Source organism: Macaca fascicularis, chromosome 7 (assembly GCF_037993035.2).
Source record: "Macaca fascicularis isolate 582-1 chromosome 7, T2T-MFA8v1.1".
Taxonomy (NCBI): domain Eukaryota; kingdom Metazoa; phylum Chordata; class Mammalia; order Primates; family Cercopithecidae; genus Macaca; species Macaca fascicularis.
The window spans coordinates 89,273,312-89,297,462 of NC_088381.1; the positions used below are offsets into that span (position 1 = coordinate 89,273,312).

General features: G+C 41.6%; 1 protein-coding gene, 1 long non-coding RNA gene and 1 pseudogene across 2 annotated transcripts; 1 reads left to right on the forward strand and 2 right to left on the reverse strand.

Moving 5' to 3' along the window:
- Positions 1 to 4,232: 4,232 nt before the first annotated feature.
- Positions 4,233 to 5,177, reverse strand: LOC102143831 (olfactory receptor 10G2-like). The gene has a single exon (XM_015453311.3). It carries the CDS (start codon positions 5,175 to 5,177, stop codon positions 4,233 to 4,235), a length of 945 nt encoding a protein of 314 aa, XP_015308797.3.
- Positions 5,178 to 10,167: 4,990 nt separating this feature from the next.
- LOC102146710 (ubiquitin-conjugating enzyme E2 N-like) lies at positions 10,168 to 11,177 on the reverse strand (annotated as a pseudogene).
- A 9,098-nt stretch (positions 11,178 to 20,275) lies between these two features.
- On the forward strand, positions 20,276 to 20,990 carry LOC102125902 (uncharacterized). Its single transcript, XR_010588359.1, has 3 exons — positions 20,276 to 20,370; positions 20,708 to 20,798; positions 20,944 to 20,990. It is a non-coding gene; the product is annotated as an uncharacterized lncRNA (long non-coding RNA).
- The last annotated feature ends 3,161 nt before the right edge of the window (positions 20,991 to 24,151 follow it).

Sequence of the window (24,151 nt, forward strand, 5' to 3'; positions counted from 1 at the left end):
GTAATGAAAATGTGGTATATATACACAACAGCATAATATTCAGACACATACACACACACACACACACACACACACACACACACACACACACACACACATCCTGTCATTTGCAGCATGGATGGAACTGGAGGCCATTATGTTAAGTGAAATAAGCCAAGCACAGAAAGACAAATATTGCATGTTCTCACTCATATGTGGGGGCTGAAAAAGCGGATCTCATAAATATAGGGAGTAGATTGGTAGAAGGTAGGAAGTAGGTGGGGATAAAGAGAGGTTGATTAATGGGTACAAATATACTATTTGGTACACAAAGTAACACTTAATGTTTGATAGATTAGTAGTGTGACTATAGTTTATCATAAACTATTGTACATTTCAAAATCACTATAAAATAACTCAAATGTTTCTGGCGTAAAGAAAATACAAACATTGGCCGGGCGCGGTGGCTCAAGCCTGTAATCCCAGCACTTTGGGAGGCCGAGACGGGTGGATCACGAGGTCACGAGATCGAGACCATCCTGGTTAACACGGTGAAACCTCGTCTGTACTAAAAAAATTCAAAAAACTAGCCGGGCGAGGTGGCGGGCGTCTGTAGTCCCAGCTACTCGGGAGGCTGAGGCAGGAGAATGGTGTGAACCCGGAAGGCGGAGCTTGCAGTGAGCTGAGATCCGGCCACTGCGCTCCAGCCTGGGCGACAAAGCGAGACTCTGTCTCAAAAAAAAAAAAAAAGAAAATACAAACATTTAAGTTGATGGACGTTCCAATTACACTGATTTGATATTTACAAATTATGTTAATGTGTTAATCTACCACATGAACCCTGAAAAAAAATATATCTCTATTATGTATGGGTGAAAAATATTGGCTTTGAGAAAAAATAAATTACCGTAGACTCAGAAGTTGTCTTAAATGGCTTCTCTTATAGGAGAAGATATAAATATATCTTGTAATCTCACTGTTGCAGTGTTTTCTCATAAATAATTGTTTTCTTTTAAGACAGGGTCTCTCTGTCACACAGGCTGGAGTGTAGTGGCACGATTATATTTCACTGAAGGCTTCAGCTTCTAGGCTGAAGTGATTCCCCTGCCTCAGCCTCTCAAGCAGCAGGGACTACAGGTGTACACCACTATGTCTGGCTATTTTCTTTTTTTTTTAATTAGTAGAGATGAGGTCTTGCTATATTGCCCAGGCTGGTCATAAAGGCTTTTAACAAAATTGATGTTCATGTTTATTCCAGTTGTCTCAGATATAAACATTTTTATTTTTCTGAGTCTTTGGCTTGATCTATTATTTAAAATTAGGCCAATATGAGCTCTCACATATAGATGAATAAAAAAACTGTTGGCAAATGAAAGAACACATTTACCTTGTCCTTCATTTTTCTGGAAGGAGCGATCGACACTGCTCTTATATTGTTCCATACTTGAGTCTTCTGTCTTCAGCTTCTTTTACATGTTTTCTTTTTCCTCCAGGTAAGACCAGGATAGGTCACAGAGGAAAATGCAAGGGTTATTTACACCAGCCTGGCCTGGTCAGAAGACACTGCATGATTTGCTCAGTGACCTACTGAATGACTGACTGGCTGGCTTCTAGATCTTTGTCTACATGGCTTGTGATAACTAACCAAAAGTTTTTCTGGATGCTTTGGACAATTTTTTTTTTTTTTTTTCGAGACGGAGTCTTACTTTGTTGCCTAGGCTGGAGTGCAGTGGCGCATCGCAGCTCACTGCAAGCTCTGCCTCCCGGGTTCACGCCATTCTCCTGCCTCAGCCTCCCAGTAGCTGGGACTACAGGCGCGCACCACCACTCCTGGCTAATTTTTTGTATTTTTAGTAGAGACGGGGTTTCACCGTGTTAGCCAGGATGGTCTCGATCTCCTGACCTCGTGATCTGCCCGCCTCGGCCTCCCACAGTGCTGGGATTACAGGCACGAGCCACCGCGCCTGGCGTTGCTTTGGACAATTTAGATGCAGTTCAAAAGACTTTCCTGGTGCTGTTTTTGTTTGCTTGTTTGTTCATATTCTAGAGATGGGATCTTACTTGGTTGCCTAGGCTGGTCTTGAATTCCTGGCCTCAAGCTATTCTCCCAGCCTCAAGTAGTTGGGATTACAGACATGAGCCACCGTGCCCAGCCCTGGTGCTGTTTTAATTTAAAAAATTGTTGATTGGGTAAAGCATTAGTTAGGATGAGGTAACGAAGTAACTCAACAATAAATCAGTGGATTAAAAACTGCTCTAACAAAGTAACCCAACAATAAATCACTGGATTAAAGAAGCTGAAGGTTTATTTCCCCCTCACTTAGAATTCTGAGGTGAGTGATCCAGGCTGGTAGGTTATTGTTCTCTACTTGGTCAGAAGTTGCTCCTTGTAGGTCCCCATCATGTGCCTTTTCCAGCTTAGAGCAGAAAAAGAATGTGGAAAAATTCATGTGCCAGTTTTTTTTTTTTTTTTTGAGATGGAGTCTTGTTCTGTTGCCCAGGCTGGAGAGCAGTGGCATGATTTCGGCTCACTGCAACCTCCACCTCCCGGGTTCAAACGATTCTCTTGCCTCAGCCTCCAGAGTAGCTGGGATTACAGGCACACACTACCGTGCCCAGCTAATTTTCATATTTTTAGTAGAGACGGGGTTTCACCATGTTGGCCAGGCTGGTCTTGAACTCCTGACCTCTGGTATTCCACCTGCCTTGCCCTCCCAAAGTGCTGGGATTATAGGTGTGAGCCACTGCGCCCGGCCATGTGCCAGTTTTGAGGGACTTATGTGTATATGTAGGTGGAAGTATCTCACACATACATACAGTCTTCTCATGTTCAATTTGTGAATACTTAGATATATGACTAGATCTGGCTACAAGAGACACTGAGAAATATCCACAAAAGGGCAGCCACATTCTAGCTACAGCCTTCTTACTAGGGAAAGAGAGAATGGATTTTTATGGACACCCAGCCATCTCCTCTATAAGTGGATACTAGTAGATATTGGGGAAAAGGAGGCTACAACATAAACATCAATAAAACATACTTTCCTGGCTGGGTGCTGTGGCTCATAACTGTAATCTCAGCGTTTTGTGATGCAAAGTGATAAACAGAGCAAGACTCCATCTCAAAGAAAAAAAAATGCTTTCCTTTCTCTAGAAACTGCAATCTAAGCTATAATATAGTCCAGCCAAAAAAAGTGCTATTATAAAATTTGAAGGCCCACTGGAATACAAGGAGGATATAATTTATGAGTGGAAGAATAAGAAAACTTCTTGTAGGAATAAAGATTTTTCCTGGACCTCAAAGTAAGCATAAAATGTCAGTTTACCAATATGGAGGAGGAAGGCTATTTCAGATATGAGAGTAACTCAAGAAAAGGCTCAGAGGCAGGGAAGTACGGATAATGTTTAAGGAATGACAGGTAAATTAATGGGGCCGGAAGAGAAAAGGGAGGTAGAGATATTTTGGGAGATGAGGTGTGTTGGTACCAGATTGTGCAGATTGTGGGGGACTTTGAATTCCAAGCTAAGAGGTATGGCTTTATTTATATGCAGTGGAAAGCCAGTAAATATTTATAAGGACAGGAAAGAAAATATTTAGTTGTATGTTTCAGAAAGAAAACTCTGGTAGTTGTATGGAGGAAAGTGGAGGTGACCAGGAGACCACATAAGAAGCCAGAGAGACACTTCTGAAGCAGAGTGAACAGGATTTTGATGAATTACTACATGGAGAAAAGTGAGGGGCTGAAAGGAAACACAGATGAGCCACACAGAGATTCTAACTAAGTACCTGGAAGGATGGATTTGCCTTGATGTGAGCAAAGCAATTCTGAATGCCTAGAGGCTTGGGAAATTAGGAGCAAAGCAAATGAATGTAGGACAGTATTATGTTGGTTTTCCCCAAGTAATAATTTCCCCTCCTTCTAGAAGAAAGCATCAACTTTTCAGAGTCAACATATGTGCTTTCTCTTGAGAGCTGGATCGGAAAAATAGTGATGGATAATTTCTTGAGGTTGAATATAGCACCAGAAGCCTCTTCCTAGTAGAATCATATTCATTTCAGCTGAAACTAACATCTATTTATCGAACATCTGTCACATGCAGCAGTAGCTGAAGAGAGTGGTAGCGACGGTTATGTAGCTGTAGTTACTTATTTCTCCATCCAAGTACTAACCAGGCCTGACCCTGCTTAGCTTCCGAGCTCAGATGAGATCCTGCGCGTTCAGGGTGGTATGGCCGTAGACAGTTACTTATTTTCATTCAGTCCCTCGACCTGCTGTCATCCTCTTCAGGGCGGACTTCACTTCCTGGTTCCTCAGTGTGTAGATGAGGGGGTTCAGGAATGGAATGACAACAGTGTAAAACACAGCCACTGCCCCATCCAGGGGGCTCTTGGAGCCCGGCCTGAGGTAGATGAAAATACAGGGAACATAGTAGACTGTGACCACAGTTAGGTGGGATCCACAGGTGGAGAAGGCCCGGCGCCTCCCATCAGCGGTTCGTATCTTCAGGATGGCATGGACTATGTTGGCATAGGAAAGTAGAATTAACATGAAGCAACTGGTAGCCACTATCCCAATGTCCACAAAAGTCACAAGCTCATTGACAGTTGTGTCAGCACAGGCCAGTCTCAATACTGCAGGAATGTCACAGAAAAAGTAATCTACCTGGTTGGGCCCACAGTAGGGCAGGCGGAAGGTCAGGGTGGCCTGGATAGACCCGTGAATGGAGCCGGCGACCCAAGCTCCAGCCACAAGGACTGTGCATAACCTCCCATTCATGAGCACTGGGTAGCGCAGGGGCTGACATATTGCCAGGTACCTGTCATAGGCCATCAAGGTGTAGAGGAAGCACTGGGTGCTGCCCAGGAAGTGAAAGAAATACAGCTGAGCCACACAGCCACCAAACGGGATAGCCTTGCTGGCAGGAACGAAGTTTAAAATAATTCGAGGAACGATGACTGAGGAGAGCCACGTGTCCAGGAATGAGAGCACTCCCAGAAGAATGTACATGGGGCGAGCATGGAGCTTCGCATCAGCCCACACGGTGAGCAGAATGAGCAGGTTCCCCACTTGAGTGAGGATGTAAATGATGGAGAAGACCAGGAAGAGGAGGCTTCTTAGATTCGGGGGGTGAGACAAGCCCAGAAGAATGAAATCTGTCACCACAGTGTCCAGCGATGTGTTTTTGGTCTTTCCCATGTCTTTTTGTAGTCTGCTAAGATGAATGGTGAAGTCTGATAAGGAAAATACAGGAGTGAAGTGATAAGAGAATGCTTTTATCTAATGATCAGAATTTGGAAGGTAAACAGAAGTCTTCTCTATTTTAAGTAGAAAGCATTTGCCCTAAGTCACCTGGGTTTGCATGGCAAAACAACCTTCAGCGGCTGTTTAGTCTCCAGGTGCCCTGAAATCCCTCTTTAATGGGAGATACTACATACAGGTGTTAGAAGCCAAGCGCAGAGTTGTGTCTGAATAATAGTGTAAGTAAGTGCATATTGTAGGTCTATGCCCCCAAAGGGGACCACAGAGAAATAGATTTTGGTGATATGAAGCAGTGTGGAACTATTACCCCACAATTATCATTCCTATTGTTGCTTTATGACTTAATATCCTTGAAATGTCTCCTCCTGAAATCTACAAGAAACTTTGTGATCCCATTCTTGCATATTTTGATAATCTTCTTCGTTTCAGTTCTCTCAGATCACCATGCCTTCCTTCCTCTGGGCTTAGGAGTATGCTCATTCATCTAATATGTCTTCATTCCCCAGGATTCATTTCATCTGTCACCTCCTTGGGAAGAATTATCCTCCACTAGAAGACAATTTTCTGGGAAATAAGAACTTATATTAAAGGGTGATTACAGTACAATATTATAAGAGCTATTTGTGTAAGTACTTACTGGTTTCTTCTACTAGATTGTAAGATCCTTCAGAGCAAAGAACAGTCTATTTTGTTCTTTGATGTATTTGCAGCAACTACTCTGGTGCTTGGCAATAATAAGTTAATAAATATTTGTTGGTTGACTGGCTAAGTGGAGAGCATCAACTCCTGCTAATCCTGTGTCATGTTTCCCTCCATGATCACATCTCTCATGCTTTTTCCATATAGTCAAGACTGTAGGACAGGGCCTGCACTTCAAACAATGTGAGCCTATGCTCAGTGTAAACAAAGTCTAAGGTACCATTTGTACTTTCTGTTTGCTCTGGAATGTTATTTACATTTATTAATTAACCTAAGTAGTTTAGTAGCTCTGTTCATTTGGATGATAACAGCATCGATTATTATTATTAATTAATTAATTAATTTATTTATTTTGAGATGGAGTCTCGCTCTGTTGCCCAGGCTGGAGTGCAGTGGCCAGATCTCAGCTCACTGCAAGCTCCGCCTCCCGGGTTTACGCCATTCTCCTGCCTCAGCCTCCCGAGTAGCTGGGACTACAGACGCCCGCCACCTTGCTCAGCTAGGTTTTTGTATTTTTTAGTAGAGACGGGGTTTCACCGTGTTAGCCAGGATGGTCTCAATCTCCTGACCTCGTGATCCACCCGTCTTGGCCTCCCAAAGTGCTGGGATTACAGGCTTGAGCCACCGCGCCCTGCCCCAGTTTTCAAGTAGGTTGAACTAAATGTGTTCTGGGAAACACAGGGTTAAAGAATCCATCTCTTACTGTGTTTATACAGTAACACTTAATCTGATACATCATCTATATTGCTTTATCATCTCTCCCAAAAGAGAGAAAATAAATGATAGCTCTTTAAAATTATTTTCCTCAATTCAAAGAAGAATGTTCTTTAATTGGGAGAAAGAATAATTTAATTCAAAATTTATATGCCTAACAAATTAACTCTGCGAGTAGAGGGTGAGTTGAGGAAGAAGATGGGGGGAAAGAGACAGATTAAATACTGTTTTTGACAAAATCGTGAAAATGTTTAAAGTCTGGGAATTAAGTATTTGTTCCATGGTGAATTGCCCCAGCCTTAGGAATGCTTTTCGTCTTGGACTCACATGGACACAGCAGCAAACTCTTGGAGAAAGTTGGTGTATTCTCAGGTGGAATGCGGAGCAGGTAAGGAAAGCATCCTTTAGAACATCCCTTTGGCTTGTGGTGATGGATTACTGAATCTCTGCTTTGGCATGGAATTAAAATCTTCCAAGGGATCAACTCATTGACTGATTTGAGAATCGATGAAACTTGGTTATTTATGGAGTGTGACTCTTCTTCTTATGATCTTGAATTGATTACCCTTATTAGCTGGATCTTCTTTGATCCAGTTTTTAAAAACACTGTCAAAGAGATTTGAAGAAAACTATTCACCTCCTTGGAATTCTACCTTGAAACATTTCCGAGATGAGAACTATATTCCCAAGATCCTCATTATTTTTCGTTTTGACAGCAAGCAGGAATCATTTCTGCATATCTAGAAAGTGAGCTGTGAAGAACAACATGAGCTGTTGGAATGACCTCAAATTTCTGTGATTTCTTTATTTAAGTTGTTGTGAGGGTCATACGTTTACCCGCATTATACTCAGAAGTGAATTGATAATGTACTGAATTTTTAAGAGTGTCTCCGTTTAAAAAAATGAAAAAAGAAAAAAAGAAAATGTACCGAATTTTTAATAATTAAGCTAATCTTTCTTACATATTCCCACTTCTCTGGACACTGAGAGAAAAAAAAATCCCCTAAATTTAGGTCAATTGAGTAAATTTAGTTACTTCCAGTTTATAAAATATTGAGTTGGGCGGCAATGGCTCACACCTGTAATCCCACCTATTCAGGAGGCTGAGGTGGGGGAATTACTTGAGCCCAGGAATTTGAGACCAGTCTGAGCAACATGACAAGACCCTGTCTCACAAACAAACAAACAAACAAACAAAAAACCAAAAATCAAACAAATTTGCCAGAGAATCTAAAAAGTCTTGGATGACTCCATTGTTTTTGTAACAGTAGGTAAAGAGATGGCTTCAGATTGCTGGAGCATTCCTTAGATACTTCTTCTTGTTTTGGAAATTCTTTTAATTAAAAAAAATGGAGACAGGGTCTTGCTACGTTGCCCAGGTTGGTCTCAAACTCCCGGCCTTAAGCAGTCCTCCCACCTCAGCCTCCCCAAATGTTGGGATTACAGACGTGAGCCACCGTGCTCAGCCTGACTTTTGTTCTTCTTTGCTGGGGTGTGGACTTCTCGAATCATATAGGTAAGGATAGTGCCACTTAGACATTTGGGGTGCTTGCTCTTGTTGGAATCAATTGTGTGCTGGAGTTGGTTTGTACTGGCTTGCAATACCTGATTGTTAAGATTTCAGAAATTGTTAAGATTTCAGAAATTTTGTGAGCTCTTTGTTAAACTTGCGATTAAAATATAAATTTGCAGGCCTAGCACTTTGGCTCATGCCTGCAATCTCAGCACTTTGGGAATCTGAGGTGGAAGGATCTCTTGAGCCCAGAAATTCGAGATCAGCCTGGCCAACACAGCAAGATCCTGTCCTACAAAAATTAAAAATAATTAACCAGTTGTGGTGGCGCATGCCTGTAGTCCCAGCTACACAGGAAGTTGGGGCAGGAGGATCCCTTGAGCCCAGGAAGTTCAGGCTGCAGTAAGCCATGTTCATGCCATTGCACTCAGCCTGGGTGACAAAGCAAGACCCTGTTTCAGAAAAAGAAAAAAAAGTATATATATATATGTATATAATATGTATATAAATTTGTACTTAATAGACATTTTCAATTAAATAAATTATATAAAAACAAATATAATACTAAAAACTCATCACTTCATAACTATTTTACTGTGTTTCACTAATATCTATGAGATTGTTCACATCTATCATATCTTTATGGTAGAAACACCATAAAATAGTGTGCTACTACATATCTCTTACTAAACTCATAAGTAGTGATGTCATGTTGGAGCTTGAAATTGACTATAGTGGGATTATTTATACCATAAAAATGGGCAAATACTACCTACCAGGGCCTATTATTTTTTTTTTTTCTGATAATGGGTTTTTAAACACTTAACAGCATACTCATGGCTGGAATCTCTGGCTCCTGTTCTTCCTGGAAGTCATTGCATGCTGTAGCAACTTTGCTTTGACTCCAGCCTTGTGCTGTTGCACTATTGTTCTGCATACGTCTCTATCTTCCCTGGCAAAACATACAGGCACCTTGGATTTCCTTATTTCCAGGCACTGGAAAACTAGATTCATATAGTCATGCATGTCCCCTTGTACCATGAGCCGGAGTTGTCCTCAGGATCTGCAGCCTCTCTGTGTCATGCCCACAGAAGCATGCTACTATATTTGGTGACCTTAAGTTTTCTTATGCTCCATAAGCTCCCATTTATCTTAAGGGTTGATTTCAAGTCAAGAAAAAAAAAAAAAAACAAAAAACAAACGCTGGCATCTAAACTCCTTGGTTTACCTCTGTCTCCCCTTTTTCCTCCATGATCCTCCCAAATTTGCAGGGGTGAGGTTTTCCTGCTTTCACTTAATTCTGTGTGGAGCTTTCAACATATAATTTCAGTGACCAAGTCTACCAAGCCTGGCTTGATGTATTACAGAGGGAGATAAATTAATTTAGAAAACTTGTTTTCTCTCATGATAAGTCCTGACTTTCAAGCTGATTGGCTTGTTGCAGACACGGAAACCTATTTTGGCTATGGGAATAAAGCCAAAAAAAGAATAATTATTCTTTTTATCATGCTTATTTCTACTGTAACATTGCCATCCTAATCTTCTTTGCCACCTTCCTCCCTTTTCCCTCTTCCCAGCATACTGATGCTTTAAGTGGCTAGGAATAAGGTGCTATTCATAGACTTGCGAATAGAAGAGCACATGAAGATATGTAAAAGTATTGCTTCTTTGCAGAGGTATAAAGAAGGACAGAGGGATGTAAGACCGTGATTCTTCCTGTAGCTGGGAGGAATATAAGGAGCTGGTATGTTTCTCTTCACCTTGTGATATAAAATAAAGTGGCAGCTTTGAATATTTGAGTTAAATTTCAGAAGTCTCCATGTAGCTATTGTGAAAATATTCTTATTGCCACCGCTATCTTCTTTTTTTTTTTTTTTTTTTTTGAGACGGAGTCTTGCCCTGTCACCCAGGCTCGAGTGCAGTGGCGTGATCTTGGCTCACTGCACCTCTGCCTCCCGGGTTCAAGTGATTCTCCTGCCTCAGCCTCCTGAGTAGCTGGGACTACAAGTGTGCACCACCACACCCATCTAATTTTTGTATTTTCAGTAGAGACGGGATTTCACCATGTTGGCCAGGCTGGTCTTGAACTCCTGACCTCAGGTGATCCACCCACCTCGGCTTCCCAAAGTGCTAGGATTACAGACGTGAGCCACCGCACCCAACCTCCCACCACTACCTTCTTTCTGTGATAAATTCAAGGACCCCGGGGCTTATCTATTTCTTTCTTTCTTTCTTTCTTTCTTTCTTTCTTTCTTTCTTTCTTTCTTTCTTTCTTTCTTTCTTTCTTTCTTCTTTCTTTCTTTCTTTTTTTTTTTTGCTTTTAATCACCTAAGGCTGAAGATGTCCGGGCTTTTTTATTCGGTAACATTTCTAAGACTGTGTCCATTAAATGCAAACAAAAAGGAGGAAGTCTTGGTAGAACAGGAGAAGTGATGCGCACTTGCTGATAGGATCAATTTAAATATTAATCACGGCATATAGCCTAGTCCATGCTCTAGTCTGGCTTGGGCTTTGTTGGTCTTCCACTGTTCCGCTACATCATTTGCTAATGGATCATCTGGATTGGGAGCACTTAACAAGGCCTGGATCGATAGCAGAACTGTCGGATCTGCAGTGCTGGGGACCACTTATCTTTCAAAATATCTAAACATATTCTTCCCAACTTGCCTATATTAGGATGATAAAGTTTGGTCATGAAACATACTTTACGGGCTGCCATTGCGTATTCGTCGGAAGGAATAGTTCAAGTTTAAAAGTCCCTCCCTCAAAGGGGGAAACCTGAGGGCCAGCAATGACCACATGAAAATAATGGGTGTTGCTCTCATGTGGTTCTGCTTGGATGCCGGGAACTCATTCTCCCAGCAAACGCTGGGTTTCCTTGATGATTGTGCGGGGAAGCCCAGCCATCTTGTCAGAACCCGATTTCGACCTCTGGTCTCCGGCTCCCTCCCATCAGGCACGAGTGGAAGTCCTGGGCTGGCTTATCCATTTCTAGAGGTTGGCATAATTGCAACATTCTCTAGAAGGGAATATCCAGCAACCTGTTTTTAGCAGAGAAGTCTGGTGATCTTTGGCCACATGATGTCACTGGTGGTCCAGAAGATTTTTTGCCATCTCTGCCTCAGTGCCATGGGTAAGTTCCCTCCATCAACCTAGTCAGGACCTCTTATTGTTCAAATGTAGGCAGGATGTCTTTCTCCCCTCACTGCCGTGGCCATGCTGTTTTCCCACAGCCACCACAGCCTAGGCTGCTATTGCCACAGCTCCTCAGTGACCTGGCTCTTTGGGTCAGCTCAGGTAAGTGTAACACTCTTCCAACAGGGCTGAGTTTGGAAGGCGTACCTTCTCACCCCGCATTGTTCCTGGAAACATATTTTCCCCCACTCTGAATCTAAGCCTTTCCTTTCTCCCTCATCTAACATTTATTCTCATTTCCCATTCTAGCATGATCACTATCTCTTTTGGGAGAGCAAAACCTCACTACATAAAAAAATTGTACATTATTCATAATATATCTTATAAATTTTATCCACATTGTTTCTATTTCCATGATTCCTTCTATGCCAGAATCCTTCAAATATTACTTAATATTCACTGCTGTCTTGACTTTATCTCTTCAATTTAGTGCAGTGGGACTTTTCCTCCTCTTCCGCTTCCATAAAACCTTTGTTTTCAAGATCATCAGTGACTATCTATCTATCTATCTATCTATCTATCTATCTATCTATCTATCTATCTGTCTATCTATCTTTCTACACACACACACAGGTATTTATTTGGGGAAAAATGGTTTAGTCCTACCTCATCTTCAAGAAGTTTATATTGTAGTGGGAAGAATATGTTAACCACAGGTTGGAGTGGGACCACAAGGAAGAGTGAAGTTATGTTTGCTGACGGTTTTAGTGGAATTAGAGGCAGAGGCTAGAAAAATTTCACGGAGTAGGTAACCCTGTGCTCCTCTTGAAACATAAGTAGACACGGAGGGACACTTCAGCAGAGGAAAAAGGGAGCAAAAGGCGGGATGCTTAAAGCCGCCCTGTGTTAATAGGGAAAGGCCATTCACACCAGGCTACAATTCAGAGTGTCTGCAGGATAGGTTAAGTGGATTTAAGTGACACATAGTTGGAATTTTATATGATAGAATAATAATCTGTCCTTACTTTGTAGGGGCTGGGGAGCCACTGAAGGCTTTAAGTAGGAGAATGTCACAGTCAAATTGAAATTGTACATTGATCACTCATGTATCTGTTTAAAAGGTAGTTTAGAATAGAGATAGACTATGGTGAACAACACTGATACTCTGCTAGTATGAGATCCCTGGCCAGGCTCAGTGGCTTACACCTGTAATCCCAGCACTATAGGAGGCCGAGGTGGGTGGATCGCTTGAGGTCAGGAGTTCGAGACCAGCCTGGCCAACGTTGGTGAAACCCCGTCTCTACTAAAAAAATACAAAAATTAGCCGGATGTGGAGGTGGGTGTCTGTAATCCCAGCTACTCTGGGAGGTGAGGCAGGAGAATCACTTGAGCCTGGGAGGTGGAGGTTGCAGTGAGCCGAGATTGGGCCACTGCACTCCAGCCTGGATGACAGAGTGAGACTCTGTTAAAAAAAAAAAAAATTAGAATCAAAACAAAGCTTAAAAACCAGATAGCCCTTTTTAGTTGTCTCAGTCTTATTTGATATGTAAATCTAGAGTAGGTAGCAAAATTCCTTATGAGGCTCTGTGCCTATATCCAAAACCAGGTTTTTCCCCAAAAGTTGTCTAAAATAAGAGTAACCGTTGTTAAACAAATAAAGCCCTACTACTATTAATTTAGGCTAAAGCAGAATCAAGTGGTCTAGATGAGAAGAAGCTTGATTAGAAATCTATCCTTGCAATCTTGATCATTTGTCCTGGTGGCTCCCAATTTGAAGCTCATATATTTGAATCACTGTATGTTTTCTCTGTCCACAGACATCCAAGACATTTCTCTCTCCACTGGCACTGACTAGAGCCTCCCAGTGAGACTCAGGTGCATGTGACTTGATAAAGAGGTTCCTGCAACCCCTCAAGAAGAATTAGCAAGTGCTAATCACTGGAAGCACACCCAAGGAAGGGGGCTCATATAAATAGTGGTAAGATATAAGAAGGATTTTTTTTTTTTTTTTTTTTTTTTTTTTTTGAGATGGAGTTTCACTCTGTTGTCCAGGCTGGAGTGCAGTGGCCCAATCTCCCAGGTTCAAGGGATTCTCCTGCCTCAGCCTCCTGAGTAGCTGGGATTACAGGCATGTGCCACCACACCTGGCTAATTTTTGTAGTTTTACTTGAGACGGGGTTTCACCATGTTAAATGGGTTGGTCTTAAACTCCTGACATCAGGTGATCTGCCTGCCTCAGCCTCCCAAACTGCTGGGATTAGAGGTGTGAGCCACTGCGCCTGGCCTTGATTCTAAATTTTTATGTTTATTATCAATTGGTTTTGGGGGGACAGGTGATGTTTGGTTACATGAACAAGTTCTTTAGTGGTCATTTCCGAGATTTTGGTGCACCTATCACCCAAGTAGTGTACACTGCACCCAATTTGCAGTCTTTTATCCCTCACCACCCTCCCAGCCTTTTCCCCTGAGCCCCCAAAGCCCATTGTATTATTCTTATGCCTTTACATCCTCATAGTTTAGCTCCCACTTATGAGTGAGAACATACCATGTTTGGTTTTCCATTCCTGAGTTACCTCACTTAGAATAGTGGTCTCCAACTCCATCCAGGTTGCTGCGAATGCCATTATTTCATTAATTTTTACGGCTGAGTGGTATTCCATGGTGTGTGTATATAATATATACATATATCTCTCAATATCACAATTTCTTTGTCTACTCCTTGATTAGTGGGAGTTTGGGCTGGTTCCCTATTTTGCAGTTGCAAATTGTGCTGCTATAAACATGCGTGTGCAAGTATTTTTTTCGTATAATGACTTATTTTCCTCTGGGTAGATACCCAGTAGTGGGATTGCTGGATCAAACGGTAGTTCTACTTTTAGTTCTTTAAGGAATCTCCACACTGTTTTCTGTAGTGGTTGTACGAGTTTGCATTCCCAATAGCAGTGTGAAAGTGTCCCCTTTTCGTCATGTCCATGCCAACCTCTATTATTTTTTGTTTTTTTATTATGGCCATTCTTGCAGGAGTAAGGTGGTATTGCATTGTGGTTTTGATTTGCATTTCCCTGATCATTAGTGATGTTGAGAAATTTTTCATGTGTTTGTTGGCCGTTTGTGTATCTTCTTTTGAGAATTGTCTATTCATGTCCTTAGCCCACTTTTTTTTTTTTTTTTTTTTTTTTTGAGATGGTGTCTTGCTCTGTCTCTCAGGCTGGAGTACAATGGCACAATCTTGGCCCACTGCAACCTCTGCCTCCCGAGTTCAAGTGATTCTCCTGCCTCAGCCTCCCGAATAGCTGGGATTACAGGCAACTGCCACTGCACCCAGCTAATTTTTGTATTTGTTTGTTTGTTTGTTTTTGAGATGGAGTTTCACTCTTGTTGCCCAGGCTAGAGTGCAATGGCATGATTTTGGCTCACCACAACCTCCATCTCCTGGATTCAAGCGATTCTCCTGCCTCAGCCTCCCGAGTAGCTGGGATTACAGGCATATGTCACCACACCTGGCTAATTTTTTGTATTTTTAGTAGAGATGGAGTTTCTCCATGTTGGTCAGGCTGGTCTCGAACTCCCAACCTCAGGTGATCCGCCCACCTTGGCTTCCCAAAGTGCTGGGATTACAGGTTTGAGCCACTGCGCCCAGCCTAATTTTTGTATTTTTTTAGTAGAGACGGGGTTTTGCCATGTCGGCCAGGCTGGTCTTGAACTCCTGACCTCAGGTCATCCACCTGCCTTGGCCTCCTAAAGTGCTGGGATTACAGGTGTGAGCCACTGTGCCCGGCCTTAGCCCACTTTCTGATGGGATTGTTTTTTTTTCTTGCTGATTTGTTTGAGTTCCTTGTAGATCTGGATATTAGTATTTTGTCAGACGTATTGATTATGAATATTTTCTCCCACTCTGTGGGTTGTCCATTTACTCTGCTGGTTATTTCTTTTGCTGTGCAGAAGCTTTTTGGTTTAATTAAATTCCATCTATTTATCTTTGTTTTTGATGCATTTGCTTTTGGGTTCTTGGTCATAAATTCTTTGCCTAAGCCAATGTCTGGAAGGGTTTTTCTGATGTTATCTTTTAGAATCCTTATGGCTTCAGGTACTAGACTTAAGTCTTTGATCCATCTTGAGTTGATTTTTGTATAAGGTGAGAGATGAGGATCCAGTTTCGTTCTTCTACAGGTGGCCAGTCAATTATCCCAGCACTGTTTGTTGAATAGGGTGTCCTTTCCCCACTTTATGATTTTGCTTACTTTGTGGAAGATCAGTTGGCTGTAAATATTTGGGTTTATTTCTAGGTTCTCTCTTCTGTTCCATTGGTCTACATGCTTATTTTTATACCGGTAACATGCTGTTTTGTTTTGGTGACTATGGCCTTACAGTATAGTTTGAAGTTGAGTAATGTGATGCCTCCAGATTTGTTGTTTTTGCTTATTATTGCTTTGGCTATGTGAGATCATTTTTGGTTCCATATGAATTTTAGGATTGTTTTTCCTAGTTCTGTGAAGAATGATGGTGGTATTTTGATGGAAATTGCATTGAATATGTAGACTGCTTTTGGCAGTGTGATCATTTTCACGGTATTGATTCTACCCCTTCTACCCATTCTACCCATCCATGCCCAGGCAGGTAGAGAAAGACCATGGGGGCAGGGCTAGGCGTGTCCGGGTGCAGACTCTCCTTGGGTGGGTCTTGCTGCCACTGCTGCAGGGGTTCTCAGGCCAATGGAGTTATGTTCCCAGGGAGGTCATGGCTCCTTCTGCTGTGTCATGTGGGTCTTCAGGGAAGTAGGGAAAAGTCGGCAGTTACAGGCCTCACCCAGCTCCCCTGCAGCCCTAAAGGCTGGTCTCACTTCCACCATGACCCTCCTTTCCCACCCCCAACAACACTGAGTTTATTTCCAGGCAGAGGGTGAGCAGAGCTGAGAACTTGCCCCAGGCTACCAGCCTCCTGGCTGAGAAAGCAAGCAGGGCTTTCAGGTTTTGCACCTCCCTGTCTGCCACGGCTTCTGTGCTGTGTCTGCGCTCCTGATTCACCTCCTCCTCTAGGTTCTGTCCAGGAAACTTTGCATTTGGTGGAAATTGTTACAAGGTTCAGCTGGAAGTTTTCTTCTCCCCATAGTCTTTTCCTAGTTCTTCTGGCAGTCCTCCCCAAGGCTCCCATGAGACAAAGTTAGAAATGGCTTCTCTGGGGACTGGGAGTACCCAAAGGGCTCCTCCCACCTCTTCTTCTACCCCTGTATTTTGCTCAGCTCTGTAAATTTGTCTCAGCTGTATGTAAGGTCAAATTCTTCTCCCGTGAGTTGGACTTCTGGTTCCCCAGTGAGGGTATGTGTTTGGGGGCAGATGGCTCTTCTTTCACACTTTCACACTTTGGGCACTCACAGTTTTCCAGCTGTCTCCGGGGGCCTGCAGCAGCAATCCACTTCCTCCAAAAGGTCTGTGGATTATCTCAGCTTTCCTGGTATGTTGTTGTGGTACTCCTTGGAGCAAAAGTTTATGACGTGAGTCTCCACACGCTGCTCTGTGCATCCAAGTGGGAGCTGCAAGTTAGCCCTGTCTCCTATCTGCCATTTTTCTGAAGTTCTCTGGTCTGAATTCTTCAGTGCCTTCTCACCGCCCTAAGGACCAAGTCCAAACTCTGCAGCCTGGCTTTAAGGCCCACCTTGAGCTCTTTTTTATATTTTCGATAGGGAAAGAACATTTTTATCTTGGAGGTGTGTGTATAAAGTGGCAATGATACGTGGTGTCACAAGATGGCAGCATTACATTTATTATATCCAGGTGCTATGAACCTATTATGTGCAGTAAATAGAAAATAATGCTTTCAGTGGGTTCACAAGGATTTAAATTGCCTTTGAATTTTTTTTGCTTACAGCATGTTTATTTCTATCTTTATCCTAGTTGCATGCAGTTTGTTTCAAATTTTTTCATCCCTGGCATTAAAAATTTAAGTTTCTCATTTTCTACTAATTTTTATGAAACACGGATAAAATGCGTAAATAATGCTGTTTAAGGTGAGGAGGCAGGCAATACCCTCTCCCCACCACATTTTCAATCCACCTACTGTTGCACAAATGTCTGCTGTTGTACAAGAGACTGAATTCAGCATATATAAGTTATACTATACACTTATGAAAATCAAGGAGAAACTTAAGTCAGCATGGACCCAGCAGTAGTTTTAACACTTTTTTTTCACATGGTGCAACAGTAGCATCTTTTTTTTTTTTTTTTTTTTTTTGAGATAGGTTCTTGCTTTGTTGCCCAGATTGGAGTACAGTAGCATTATTATAGTTCACTGCAGCCTTGAACTCCTGGGCTCAAGTGATCCTCCCTTCTCCGCCTCTTGAATAGCTGAAACTACAGGTGCCTGCCACCATGCCCAGCTAATTTTTAAATTTTTTGTAGAGACAAGCGTTTTTTCTATGCTGCCCAGGCTCATCTCCTTATGTTGCCCAGGCTTCAAGTGATCTTCCTGCCTCAGCCTCCCAAAGTGGTGCAATCATGGCTCACTGCAGCCTTGACCTTTTGGGCTCAGGTGATCTTCCCACCTCAGGCTCCTTTGTGGCTGGGACCACAGGTGCATACCACCATTCCTGGTTAGTTTTTTATTTTTATTTTTTGTAGAGATAGGTCTCCTTACTTTGGCCAGGCTGGTCTCCAACTCCTGGGCTCAAATGATCCTCCTGTCTCCGTCTCCAAAAGTGCTGGGATTATAGGCATGAGCCACTGTTCCTGGTCCTGGCCAATTTTAACACTCTTAATTCCATAGCTTTCTTTGTGGGAAGATGATTTTGACTCTGTGGCAAAAAGGAGCAGCAAAGATTTAAAATACCAGTCAGACAGCAGGTTACAAAAGTTGAACTGTGCTCATGGCAGGACTCAGTAAATACCTTTTAAAAAAATATAGTACATTGATTTCAAGTGTAGTGAGATTCTCCAATATCTATCAACATTGGTTCACATAATATACAATTTATTCTTTTAAAGCATATTACTTAGGAATTTTTAGTATATTTGCAAAGTTGTGAATTGATTACTAGCTAATTCCTGAAAATTTTTATCACGTCAAAAGAAATCCCATACTCATTAGTAGTCCCTCCCTGTACTTACCCTGGCACTCCCAGCCCCCAATTCCTGGCAACCATTAATTAACTCTTTATCTGCAAGGATTTGACTATTCTGAACATTTCACACAAATGGAATCATACAATACATGACGTTTTGCGTCTGGCTTCTTTCACATAGCATAATGTTTTCAAGGGCCATCCATGTTGTAGCATGTGTTAATACTTCATTCCTTGTAATGGCTGAATAATATTCCATTTTATAGATATACCATGTTTTATCAGTTTATCAGATGATGGGACAGTTGTTTATACTTTTTGGCTAGTGTGAATAATGCTGCTATTAGCGTTTATGTACAAGTTTTTGTGTGAACATATGTTTTAATTTCTTTTGGATGTATACCTAGAATTGCTGGGTCATATGGCACATCTATGTTTGATGTTTTGAGGACCTACCAAACTGTTTTCCAAGTGGTTGCACCATTTTAAATTTCCACCAGCAATATATGAAGTTTCTAACTTCTCCACATTCTTGCCAACACTTGTTATTTGTATGTAGATCTTTCTTTAATTGTAGCCACCTTTAATATTGAATAGTATTAATGAGAGGCCAATAAGTATGAAAAATAGGTATGAAAAAATTTCGTAGAGATAATAAATTTATTTCTGGGACATCTTGATAAATAGTTTAACATATTGTTGAAGTTTTCATTTTTTTCTCTCTGTTTTCCTCCCTTTTTCTCAGATCTTTTTTCCTCTTGAAATGGGGTCTCACTCTGTTGCCTGTGCTGCAGTGCGGTGGCCTGATCTCAGCTCACTGCAACCTCTGCCTCCTAGGTTCAAGTGATTCTCCTTCCTCAGCCTCCTGAGTAGCTGGGATTACAGGTGTGTGCCACCACACCTGGCTAATTTTTGTATTTTTAGTAGAGATGGGGTCTTACCATGGTGGCCAGACTGATCTCAAACTTCTGACCTCAAGTGATCTGCCTGCCTTGGCCTCCCAAAGTGGTGAGATTACAGGTGTGAGCCACTGCTCCCAGTTCTTTTTTCCTGTTATATCTCTCTTCTTTCCTTTAGTTTTTTAAAAAATTACATAATCAAACATGTGTATTTTAACATTAACCAATATAGGGATGTACAAAAAAATTAACTCACTCAACTCTTCCACTGCAACTCCTAACATAACCAATGTTAGTAGTTTATTGAATATATCCTCACACTTTTAAAACTCTGTGCATATGTACATAAGTTTGTGATAAAAATATTCAATACTCATCACTCTGCAACTTACTTTTGAATATTTTGAAGATTATTTCTATATTAGCTGTTGTAAGTACGCTTAAATGGTAGATAAATTTCCTTCTCTTTCTAGCTTTCAAAATATGTATGACACACAAACAAACAATATTTAGTATATGGACACACACACTGCATCTCTAATTGATCCTGGATTTCATTTTGTTGTATCATAAGAAAGGAAACTGTTAGTATGGTCAAATTGACTTGTTTTAACTTTGCCTTATGTTCCCATTTGTTTTCTCTGTTCTTTACATATTTGATGTTCACCACAATCACTTGGATTAAAATGTGTGGATTATTTTTTGGAGATAGGGACCTTATTATGTTGCTTAGGCTGGTCTCCAGTTCCTGGCCTCAAGGGATTTTTCCACCTCAGCCTCTTGAGTAGCTGGGATTACAGGCATGAGCCACTGTGCCCAGCTTAAAACCTGTGGATTTATCAGTAGAAAATGTTCATGTAAAGATATTCCTGTAAGGGAACCCATCGCTCCTCCAGTGGAAGGAAGCTTGAACTCATCCCTTCAAGAAAGAAGCTCCTCCCCTTGTATTTCTATTGGGTTTTGCATCCAGACTGAGCTTCCTTCCCTCACCCGTATGAAGTGTCTACCTTCTGCAGACTCCAGTGGCTCAGGAACCGGGGATGCAGTGCCAGGCTCGTGGTGTCCTGCAGCAGATGTGGGGAGCTTTCCTTCTTTATGTCTCCATGAAGATGGGAGGTAAGTCTCAATCTAATAGCAAATGCTGCTAGGAATTTTCAAAACAATTTCCTTTCAGCTAAATTATTGCAAATTTTGACATTTGTAATGAGAGTATTTCCTGAATATGCATTTTCCTAATGTGGTGCTAATTGTCCTCCTATTACTATGGCTGCTGCTGTTACTGCAACCATTTATTTCAGTCTAAGAAATCTCCCATCAATGGCAGTTCTTTTGTGACCACATGGAGGCATCATTTAAAAAATTATTTCAATAGTTTTTGGAAGAAACCTCATTTTTAATAATGATGGGGCTTCTGGGAGTGCTGCCCTAATAACAATCATGTATCTTGTCATAGGCACTGCAGGACAAAGCCTTGAGCAGCCCTCTGAAGTGACAGCTGTGGAAGGAGCCATTGTCCAGATAAACTGCACGTACCAGACATCTAGGTTTGATGGGCTGTCTTGGTACCAGCAACATGATGGCGGAGCACCCACATTTCTTTCTTACAATGCTCTGGATGGTTTGGAGGAGAGAGGTCATTTTTCTTCATTCCTTAGTCGCTCTGATAGTTATGGTTACCTCCTTCTACAGGAGCTCCAGATGAAAGACTCTGCCTCTTACTTCTGTGCTGTGAGAGACACAGTGACTATGAGGCCTCCTTAACTGTGCCAGAATTCAAAAGACAACCAGTGGAGTACAGGTGGGCTTGAGAAGTTCTAGAACTTCCTGAGTGTATGTTTGCTTAACCTCTAATTTTAAACTTGTTTAGAATATGTAGCATAGGGCTCCTAAACTGAACCCCATTGTTTTATGAACCAATGATTGCTAAAGAGAAGGACAAACTATTTTTTTTTTTTTTTTTTGAGACGGAGTCTCGCTCTGTCGCCCAGGCTGGAGTGCAGTGGCGCGATCTCGGCTCACTGCAAGCTCCGCCTCCCGGGTTCACGCCATTCTCCTGCCTCAGCCTCCCGAGTAGCTGGGACTACAGGCGCTCACAACTGCGCCCGGCTAATTTTTTGTATTTTTTTAGTAGAGACGGGGTTTCACCGTGGTCTCGATCTCCTGACCTTGTGATCCGCTTTTTTTCTCTCTTTCTTCTTCAGTTTCTCCTTTTCCTCTTCCTCCTGCTTATTTATACCTCCAGTATCCTGTGGTCCCACATATGGAAGATGGAATTTACTTTTGGAGGAAGCTTTTTATACAAGGGAAGGATCCCTTGGTGAGCGCTTTAGTTTATGCAGTAGTAAGTTACATTCATATTCATGTATCCTTGGGAGGCTCTGAAATTTGTGAAGTAAATGCAAATTCCTCAGTTTGAGATAGTACAATTTCATTTAATTATGTCAAATATGTCCTCATTTTTCTATTTACCTGAGTAATAATTTTGATATTACTTAACATTTTTTGGTGGATTTATCCAACATTTTGGAGAGTGTGGGGGTTGTGGACTTAGAGGGTGAAGAGAAGATCACGGAGAGCTCTTCTCTGTGAAACGGAAGAGTGAGGTCATACAATGAGATGGGAGTCAAGTGTGGAAGGAATTGGTCAGTAGGGAATTCCTGTAAAAGCACTGGATAATGGACAGAACAGTAATATACAATATTCAGTTTAAAGATTTTCTTTTACTGAATTGTAATTTTTGTGTGCTATCCTAAATGTTTTTGAAGTTTGTTAAACATTACAGCCTATATGGTTTGTCCTTAGAAGGCAATGCAGAATTTCTTCTCCATAGGTGAATTCTTTCTAGGCTTAGTACATTGATTGATTGATTGATTGATTGAGACAGAGTCTCGCTCTGTCACCCAGGCTGGAGTGCAGTGGCCCGATCTCAGCTCACTGCAAGCTCCCCCTCCAGGATTCACGCCATTCTCCTGCCTCAGCCTCCTGAGTAGCTGGGACTACAGGCGCCCGTCACCACGTCCGGCAATTTTTTTGTATTTTTTAGTAGAGATGGAGTTTCACCGTGTTAGCCAGGATGGTCTTGATCTCCTGACCTTGTGATCCGCCCGCCTCAGCCTCCCAAAGTGCTGGGATTACAGGTGTGAGCCACCGTGCCAACCTCTATTAGCTAATTTCTAATGATTCATTTTGGGGTAAACAGAATTAGAGGGACTTGGTGGTAGGGAGTAGGAAAGAAAGGTAAAGTGGATGGTTTTCACTCAACAAATATTTTATTAAATACTTGTATGTGCTAGGCACTCTTAATTGCTATGGTGCATCACTGAATAAAACATATCTGTACTGAGGTTGCTTATGTTCTTGTGAAGAGAGAGAATAAGCAGATGTTTTAGCAGACTTTGGAAGTACAGGGAAAATACATTTGACCCTCAGAACTCAGCTTCATTGTCTTTAATAGGAAGAGAGCTGAGATGTATGCAAGCAATGCTGATGTCCTGTGCTTGTTATAATTTTGTAATATAAATTAATCATCCGCTGAGTAAGGGCTGTATAACATTGGAGAGTTATAAGACTGCAAGTCTTGTTATCCAGAGAATCTCAGTCTTTCAAATTATTCGAATGTAGCTGTGTCTATAGTGGGACTCTATATAAAATCAGAAAGATACTGAACGTTTGAGTGGAGAATCTAACACTGAGGCAAATGACCTTTAACATGTGAATTATTTGTAAAAATGAAAAGAAAAATTCAAGTGCTTCATTGAAATCACGAAGGAGACAAAGTCTAAAAAACTTTCAGCAAGAAGTGAATGTTCAATGGAAATGAACTATACAAAATCAGTTACCTTAAATTTGAAGACATGTACGTTACTGATATTCTCCTTAATCGGTATGCTATCTTTTTATCTTTTCAATTTAGTGACTATGAGGAGTATACATAAGAACTTTTATAGGTTCATTTTGACCTTGTTTTCATATCTATTTTCTCCTAAAGTCTTAAGTTGCTTTTTTTTTTTTTTTTTGTTTGAGATGGAGTCTCACTCTGTTGCCTAGGCTGGAGTGCGGAGGCCCTATCTCGGCTCACTGCAACCTCTGCCACCCAGGTTTAAGTGATTCTCATGCCTCAGCCTCCCAAGTAGCTGGGATTACAGGTATGCCACCATGCCTGGCTAATTTTTGTATTTTTAGTAGAGATGGGGTTTCACCATGTTGGCCAGGCTAGTCTCGAACTCCTGACCTCAAGTGATCCACCCACCTCGGCCTCCCAAAGTGTTGGGATTATAGGCATGAGCCACCATGCCTGGCAAAGCCTTAAGTTTTTAGATAACATGTTTTTCTGCCACAGAGATTTTCAAGAAGAAAGAGTACCATTCTTTGTTACTTTCTGTCTCTGCTAGTGGGGTTTCTCTTTAACCCAACAACTTCTTTCATTTCCACCTGGAAGGTGATTGGATGCTAGATGTTGGAGCAAGCCATTACCAGAGGATAGGACGCAAGGTTTTCCTAATTATTGTAGGTCAAACTGGGAACCCAGCCCTACTGTCATGTTCAAAGAGCAGTAGCTGTGTTTGGATTTGGGAGTTAGATGTTTCTAAGTTCAAATCCAAGCTTCACAGGGTGTTCAGATAAAATCTTACAGAATGAAAGAAATGTAGAAAGGATTGGAAGGAATTTGACATACATCGAATCTAACTATCTTCTACAATGTTTGAATAAAGTTCTGATTTTTGAGCATCTTTTTGGCCTTGTTCTCTTGAGTAGTTGTGGATGAGTCCAGCTTCAATGTCTTTTGCCTTGAGATCTACCTTTGGAGCTTTCTATATCCCTCAGTGTGGGCAAGACAGAACATCCCATTGTCCAGTTATTTTCTAGTCCTGGAGAATCTGTGGAGTTTCCGGAGCCA